The following is an 8,820-nucleotide window of genomic DNA, read 5'->3' as shown; positions in this document are numbered from 1 at the left end:
GTTGCTCTAAGGCGCAGATTTTTTTACTATATAAGATGGTACCACTGCTATATTCTGAGCACAATCGGTAAATGTAATGTCGATTCGGTATTAATTGAAAACCGGACTGAAAAAATGAGAAACCGAAAAATCCAAAAGAAAATAAAATGGAAAAAATGGTTGAGTGTGGTAAATTCTTTCCCCAAAACCGGTGGATAGAACAAAGCAAATAACGTAGAAACAGACGGATTAACCGGACCATGCGTGTTTGAAAGCTATTATCCCCTTGTTTAAAAAAATTGTTCATATTTCAAGCATTGCTCGGAATTATAAAAGAAAATGTCAAGAATTTATCAGCGCAAAATGGTTCTCCTTGCGATGACGGGTAGAGCACGATGACGTGTTGCGCGTCCGGGGGCATGGTGTAGGAGGGCATGATCCAGCTGAAGCAGCGCGGGAACTCAGAGATCTAGAACTTGTCGTGCCGGCTGCTATCCTTGAGAGAGAAGGCCACCAGTGAAACGCCCTTGTCCTTGGACACGATGTTTAACCGGCCTGCTCCAGCCCCTCCTTGAGCACCATCACGTTCTCCTGGCAGCTGTCCATGATGTTCATGTACCCCTTCATCACGTTATTTTTGTGTCGTATTGCGCCAACACAAGATACGGTTAGCGGAGCAACTGTACTTATTGTTGTCATGAGTGAGGAAAACATTATTTTTTCTATATTTAAAAAAACTCACAAATTTTGAAAATGTTCATGGATTTCAAAAAATGTTTCCAGATTTAAAAAATTGTGCATCAGTTTGGGAAAATGTTGTTAATTTTAAAAAAGATCACAGATTTGAAAAAAGTTCCTACATCTCAAAAAATTATAAAATTAAATATTGTTCAGGAATTTGAAAATGATCCCGAATTTCAAAAGAATCACAAATTCAAAACATGTTCCTGGTTTTCAAAAAAGGTTCCTGAATGCACAAAATGCTCCGGATTTCAAAAAGTGTTCATGAATTCAGAAAAATGTTCAAATTTAAAAAATGTTTGAGATTTCAAAAAAAAATCTTCAATTTAGAAAAGTCTCACATTTCAAAAGTTTGCATGAATTTGGAAAATGTTCATGAATTTAAAAAATCACAAAAATTAAAATAAAATAAAAATAGGTAAGAAAAGAATATGAGAAACGATAAAACCCGGAAGAAAACAAAATGAAAAAAGGGTTGAGTGCGGGAAAAAAAACTTCCCTGTAGAAAACAAAAGCAAATAACGTAGAAACAGACGGATTTACCGGACCATCACCGTGAGCTGTGTTGCGTGTTTGAATGCTATTATCCGACCCGCGCGTGGAATAGGATCCCCCTCACTGAAGCTCGGCTAGCATGTGCACTTTTTCAAGCATGGAGATGTTCTTTGTGACAGTTGTGAAACAACATTTCAGCCCAAAAGCCGAAAGGTGGCGCACTACCGCGACCTTGGTTCTCCTACCCTAGATGGGTCGCCAATTAGCTAATATAGGTGCTACTAAAATTCCGGTTTTTGGAACCTTTTCTGCCTAGCTTTTTTGGTTTGGTGAACCTTCTAGAAGGTTCTGGTTTTAAAAAAAATATCTTTGTTGTTTTGTTATTTTCTTCATGAATTTTTCCTTTGTTTTTTCGTTTGTTCTTTTAAAAAAATTGTCATATTTCAAATATTGCTCAGAATTATAAAAGAAAATATTTAGAAAAATTTAAAATACCTAGAAATTTCGAAAATTTTTTAGAATTATAAATATTCTTTGCTTTTAGAAAATGATCAGAGTTTCAAAAAATGCTCTTATTTAAAAAAAATTAAAAGTTTTAAAAATATTTGTGTTTTCAGGAAATGTTCAAAATACAAAGGAAGCATCCATAGAGCTCTCCTCTTAGGGTGCCACTGCGATATTCTGAGCACAATCGGTAAATGCAAGGTAGAAACTGAATTTCCGGTTTATACCGAAAGTCCACCCAGAGGTCGTCGCCTCGTACCGCATACTGGTACATGTCACCGTTACTACCACCGTACCGTGTCTGTGAAGGTTAACTGCTCCATCATATCATGGCATTCAACCAGAATCATGGTTCAGAGTGCCCCTAAAAAAGCATCATGGTCCAGAGTTACGACAACGAACCTATGCAGAAACAACGATTTTGATCGAATATCAGGCACCCAAATAAAGACATGATTGCTGCTAGGTACAAATATGCAAGTACAGTACTGTTGTTCAACACATACATGACATAAGTATTACTCGATCGATCTATTGGAGCCAGAACTATTAGTTCCGTCCTCTAAAAAATCATCACGGGCAAGAGAAGTAGCAGCTTAAATTAGGAAATACAACCATAAATATCGAGCGGCAGAGCATGGTGAGAGGCGCATCGCCACCGCTCAGCAGACGCCCTGGGTCTTCTTCCTGGCGGCGACGGCCCTCTTCCAGACGGACACCACCTCGCGCTGCCTGGCCAGGTCCTTCTCGCTCACAGTGTCGCCGTTGGGGTGCTGCAGGGCGGGTCCGCTGCTGCGTGACGGGAGCGCGTCGAGCTCGTGGAGCACCTTCTCGATGTCGATGACGAGGCGCTCGGCGAAGGTGCGGCTGAAGTCCTCGCGGATGACGACGCGGAGCACGGTGACGTGCTGCGCGTCGGGGGGCATGGTGTAGGCGGGCACGATCCAGCCGAAGCGGCGCAGGAACTCGGAGATCTCGAACTCGTCGTGTCGGCTGCTGTCCTTGAGGGAGAAGGCCACTAGCGGGACGCCCTGGTCCTTGGACACGATGTTGAACCGCCCCGTGCGCTCCAGCCCCTCCTTGAGCACCATCGCGTTCTCCTGGCAGTTGTCCATGATGTTCCTGTACCCCTGCATTATTATACCAAATACAGTTAGCACAACAATGATGTTAGGGTGTGTCTAGGTCTCAGTCGATTGAGAGTTTCTCAAGTTTCGATCAAGTGAGATGACATGTAAGAAAGAAAGAAACAAAATAAAAAGAAAATTTTGCATGGATTTCAATGTAATATCTTATGAATATAGCATCAATTAATACATAGCCAAATCTCAGTCAACTAAAATTTAGCAAGAATACTGTTATAAGTGAAAAAAAATCGGACAAAATCGACGAGCTGTACCTCAAAACCAAGGCGGATCAGCTGGTAGTACTGTGCGATAACCTGGCTGGAACCCTTGGAGAAGTTGAGGGTGAAGGTGGGCTGGTCGGCGCCGAGGTAGTTGATGTGGAAGATGAGCTCGTCCGGCAGGTCCTCCTTGCTCCTCCAGATGCACCACCCGATCCCGGCGTACACGAGGCCGTACTTGTGCCCGCTCACGTTGATGCTCTTCACCAGGGGCAGCCGGAAGTCCCACTCCAGCTCAGGGTACAGGAACGGCGCGATGAAGCCGCCGCTCGCCGCGTCCACGTGGATCGGCGTGTCCCAGCTGCACGTTCAACCCCAAAACCCATTACAACATTTTCTGCAGACCTCCATCTAGATGAGTGATATATACAGTGGGAGCTCGGTGGAAGGGTCAAGGATGCTTAGTGAATTCATGCATTACCCTGTCTCCTCGTTCTTCTTGACGAGGAGGTCGTTGAGCATCTTGACGTCCTCGAACTCCCCGTTGAGGGTGGAGCCGAGGATGGCGGCGACGCAGATGGTGTTCTCGTCGACCATCTCAACGGCCTTCTCGGGGTCCATCACGTAGTACCCCTCGCTCAGCTTCACTTCCTTGAGCTCCACCTCGAAGTAGCGTGCGAACTTCTCCCAGCAAACCTGCATCCATTTTACGGTTTTTACCCCATCGAATCAGTCCAGTTAAAAAGTTGACAGTGTAAGCGTTAATGAAGGAAACTGTGATGTGCTTAATTACTTGGACGTTTGCGCCGGTGACGATGTTGGGCTTGTCGCAGGGCTTGCCGGCGGCCTTCATCTTGTTCTGCCACCTCCTCTTGAAGGCCAGCCCGGCGAGCATGATGGCCTCCGAAGAGCCGACGGTGCCCACCCCCACGGCTGTCTCCGTCTCCCCAAGAGGAGCATTGAACAGATGCGCGATCATGTTCACACATCGGTTCTGCAAAACAAAAGTTTAGAAAAGACATGTTATGATCGATCAACTAACCTTGCCATATCTACACCTGATTTATCCCGAAAAGAAAACAAATAACCCCTCCGATCATCACACAAGCGGATGAGCGACGATTAATATGGATCAGAGGAAATAGTAAAGTTTCCTCCATCAACATGGTATATCTAGTTTTGGCGTTTCTACATGTACTCCCTGCTTAGCAATTGGCATCTACTAGCTGATTGTTCTTTGGTACTCCCTTCCGAATCTGAAAGAAGCACGTTATGTGAGGAGAGCTTACGGGATCTTGTTCGCCGCTAAAGTTTGAAGCGTGTGAAGACTGAACTTGCTTTTATTGATTATACTGACATGGTTATGCGCTGATTTTTCTAGCTTACAGTGGTACGTAACAGAAAAATAGAAAATAGTGTATGGGATCATTTGGATGGGTGACTTGAGACGCCTAGCCAAAAAGTTAGCGTTGACCGAGCCATGGGTACCGGTATAGATGGATACGAACTACTATTTGCAAGACGCCGACAGAGAAATCATCCATGAATTATTTGGCAGGCGTACAGGGTTTTGCGTGGCTAGCAGCGGCAGCATCCAAACATCTTGGTTCTCACATGCATGTGGATTGCTTACTCTATACTGTAAGCGTGCTTCAGTTTTATAATGTTCTACTCCGCAATTTTCTTCTTCTCCTTGTAGCGAAATCTCTGACGATTTCTTCTATTAATAGGAACCGAGGGTCCACCCTTTGCATTTAAAAGAAAAATCCTTCGCTCCTTGATTTTGCCGGTGAGTCTAGCAGTATAGCAGGCCTGCTTACATGATTAGACCACTGCAGCTCGTAGTAATAGTGCGGCGCTGTGCCGAAAGGGCGCAACCAGATCGAATCATTACTCATTTGCTTTAGCCTTAGAAGTCAGTAAACATTTCCGGTTTACATCCCCTGCAGGCCTAACCTCCTCCACACGGCCACGAGCGCCTAGCTCGGCGGCCTACCAGTACAGCGATAGCACCGAGAAATCGAAATCTCGGGCTGCCTGGGTTTGCGAGTAGAACTCTTCTCGTTGCCCCTCTCGATCGATCGTTGGGCGGCTCGACAAGACGACAGACAACCAGGAACCAGAGCTATCGCCGTGTGCGTGTGTATGTGAACGTGGTTTGCTCGATCGCCTTCCTTGGAGCGTCTCGTTTTCCTATTGTTGCGTCGCGGGTTGGAGGACAGGGACGGGGGCCAGATGCCTTGTTCTGCACAGATGTACACCACGCACGTTCTGCTCCCCGTTTGTTCTCTAGTGCACTACTCAGGTTCATGCACCAAGAGGATATATAGACGGATGGACAGGGACGCGCCGTTGAGGAGATTATTGTTTATTCTTTTTAGTTATATATAATAGTGTTGGGCCTTTGCAAGTGCCAAGACTCGAATGATTCTACCTAGACTGTAAATAAGTCAATAGTAGCACTACCTAATCCGTTTTTATTTTTGAAAAAAAAGTGACCTTAATCCTCGTCGATCTCGAGGAGTACTGTATTTTGTTCCTGGTTTGAAACAACGGGGGGCAAAAGGTAGCCGATGCACCGCCCGGAAATGCTGAGCCTCCTTTTTGAGAGCAAATGCTGAGCCTCCTGATCTCGAGGAGAATCTCATCTCCCCCGCAAAAAAATAAAAAGAGGAGAATCTTGTGTCGGGACAAAATAGTACTACTACGTGCATGGCATGAGTTCTGTTCAACCGCACCGCCAGAAAAATTAAAATCTGTCAAAAACTCGATGAATACATGGTCTGGTCTCTTTTTTTCTGTTCTTTTTAAAGGCTGGGTATATCTCCTGGTTTTGTCACTTGCTGCTAGCCTGACACGACTGCTGAACACCCAAGTGTCGAATTGACCGACCTTTTGTTTCTTTCGGCGACGTCTACGAGGCCTACATAAACTTGAGAGCAATGGAAACGAGTTCCGGACTCCCTTCCTTTGTGCTACATAATTCATCTCCTTTACACGCGGCCATACGTACATACTATTCCCTGAAATACTTGTTTTAAAAATGGTTATATCTAGACTTGTTCTAGTTCTAGATACAAATTTCTAATACAAGTATTTTCGAACGGAGGGAGTACATAGAAATAAAAATCCGGAAACAGTGGGCTCGTAGTACATATAATAATCGTCGCTCGAGCGAGTAGAGGCAAGATACGAACGCGCATCGACCAGTTTTTTATCACCATTCCTGGTGGCGGTGCATAGTTTTCAAACTTCTATACCGGATCAGTGGATGATCCCAAATGGAGCAGTGGAAGCCCACCGGAAGAAGGAAGGGATCCCGATGGATTGCAAATCAAGGGGACTCGGTCAGAGCAGGTTCGCAAAACCGGGGACCGAAGTAACGCCAAGGTAAGTAATAAATGGTATGCATACCTGGAGCTCGGTGGTGACGGGGTACTCGTCCATGTCGACGTAGTTCTTGTTGATGGAGTCCATCATGAGCTTGTTGCACTCGGGCTCCATCCACGTGGTGACGAAGGACGCCAGGTTCAGCCGCGGGTTCCCGTCCAGCATCAGCTCGTCGTTGATGATCTGGTACGCCGCCTCCTTCGGGATCGAGTTCTCCGGCATCCGGAACCTGCCCGTCCATCCATCCATCCATCAGTTCAACGAACGACGAAGCCAAATCTAGCATCCAATCATCCATGATCGATCCATCCATGGACGTAGGAGGGAGGGACGTACCTGGGCAGGGAGGCGCGGACGTAGCGGGAGGCGAAGGTGGAGTGCACCGAGTCATCGGACGACCCTGCCGACGCGGCGTGGGAGAGCACCATCCTGATCGCTCGCTCGCTCGCCGGCGGGGACGACGGCCGATCCGATCGGGGGACGGTGGTACACTAGTACTAGAGCTCGCCGCTGGTTTGTGGTTGATCAACGCGGGGTCGGGGCCAAGCCGTTACCAAGGAAAGCGGGAGCGTTTCCTATTGTATAGTGGATGGCGTGCGCCGTGCTGGCCGGGGGACAAAAATGGCGGAATATTTATAATCGAGCCGAGGGGACGGGTGAAGGCGAAGATATTTCACTTTCTTTTAGACGAAGGGAAGGGGAAGCTCCCGTTCAAAAAAAAAACATGTACATGTGACCGTTCAAAAAAACACATGTATTTTTTTTTTACATGTGACGCAGGTGTGCACGTACCGTGCTCCTGTTCGCCACTGGACTTCGTCGTCTAGTTACCGTGGATTCATGGTTTGACAAAGATGTTTCTGTTCCCGTTCCGTCCGGTCACGCTCTTTTCGACACTTGGAGGATTGATGTTGTCTCTTCGGGCCTGCGCGCTCCGGTGTCTGGTATTTGTCCTCCGAAGGTGGAGGTGAAGCTCCCTCTCTGCCGGGCTGGCAAAAGCGGTTGGTCACGAGGCCAGGAAGACTGGTCCTTGTGAACAACGTGATTCGTGCTAGGCCTACGCATCACCAGCTGATCGCAGATGCTCTTAAGTGGGCTTTGAATCGGGTGAACAATGTCTGTCGTGCTTTCTTTTGGGTTGGATCTAGTCACATACATGAAAGTAAATGCTTAGTTGCTTGGCTGAGAGTTTGCCGTCCCTAACAACTTGGAGGGCTTGGAATACTAGACGTCAATAGGCAGGGACTAGCACTTAGATTGCGCTGGGAATGGCTGAAGCGAACAGACCAGGGAAGGCCATGGCAGGGTCTCACGAGGCCAGGAATACTAGACCTCAATAGGCAGGGGCTAGCACTCTGATCCTATCCTTATGAGCATTTTTAAAAGACTCGACCGAAGATTGATGAACTCACCACAAGTGTCCCGTTGTCAACAAGAACTTTGCTTCCTACTGAAAGAGTATTCCGTATTTATGAAACACCAAAGTGTGTTGCTCTCCTAACCATACTAGTAATTGTGTGCGTGCAACGCACGTTCATACTAAACAAAATTCGCAAGAGATCTCCGTCTCAGATGGCCTTGGTACGAGTGGACGGAGCCTACAAAGTTTTGGGTTGGCATGGGCTACCCTTTGTGATGAGGAAGACCTCAACCTCTTCTATGCTTCAACCACTGTTACCACTAGGAATGGTGCGAAGACGCCATTTTGGGATGCACCTTGGATAAATAACCATAAACCCAAGGACATTGTCCCGCTAATTTTTTTGGCTTCTTCAAGAAAGAATTGGAAGATCAAGGATGCACTTCTTGACAACGCTTGGGTTTCTAAGGTCAAGTTGACGGCCAACTTCACCTTCGAGCACATCGGACAATTTGTGACCTTGTGGATGACCATCCATGATTTCCACCTTGATGCACATGCCGATGATGAAATTGTTTGGAAGCACACAAGTGATGGTCAACATTCTGTGGCCTCCGCTTATAAGGCCCAATTCATGGGAACATTCTACTCTCCCTTGGAACATGCAATGTGGAAATATTGAGCCCCCTGAAGGTCAAGTTCTTCGCTTGGTTGGCCACTCAAGACAGACTTTGGACGGCAGATAGACTCGCCAAGAGAGGATTGCCAAACTGTGGGCTTTGTCCTCTTTGCAAGCGGGAGCAAGAATCTGGGATGCATCTTTTCTTAAATTGTTGCTTCACCAAGCGCATCTGGAACTTGGTTAGCAATTGGCTTGACCCGGAGAACATAAACACCGATGATTGGCAACTTGAGACCTCCGTCAAGGAGTGGTGGACCAAGTGGTCAGACTCCTCCAACGCGAACTGGAAGGCCATGGCATCCCTGACCATGCTTGTCTGTTGGA

The 8,820-nt window shown here is 46.7% G+C and overlaps 1 protein-coding gene across 1 annotated transcript; it reads right to left on the bottom strand.

Annotated features, from left to right (window-relative positions):
* Positions 1 to 2,124: 2,124 nt before the first annotated feature.
* Positions 2,125 to 7,073, bottom strand: LOC125550441 (glutamate decarboxylase 1-like). The gene is made up of 6 exons (XM_048713438.2): positions 6,791 to 7,073; positions 6,479 to 6,683; positions 3,858 to 4,058; positions 3,546 to 3,760; positions 3,119 to 3,425; positions 2,125 to 2,849 (listed from the first exon to the last, which is right to left on the bottom strand). Exons 1-6 carry the CDS (start codon positions 6,880 to 6,882, stop codon positions 2,382 to 2,384), a joined length of 1,488 nt encoding a protein of 495 aa, XP_048569395.1. The 5' UTR covers positions 6,883 to 7,073; the 3' UTR covers positions 2,125 to 2,381.
* Between the last annotated feature and the right edge of the window lie 1,747 nt (positions 7,074 to 8,820).

This window comes from Triticum urartu, chromosome 4A (genome assembly GCF_056163025.1).
Source record: "Triticum urartu cultivar PI428250 chromosome 4A, HENAU_Tu73, whole genome shotgun sequence".
Lineage (NCBI taxonomy): Eukaryota > Viridiplantae > Streptophyta > Magnoliopsida > Poales > Poaceae > Triticum > Triticum urartu.
Note: the sequence above shows the minus strand (reverse complement) of the source record. Positions and strands in the feature narration are given on the sequence as shown.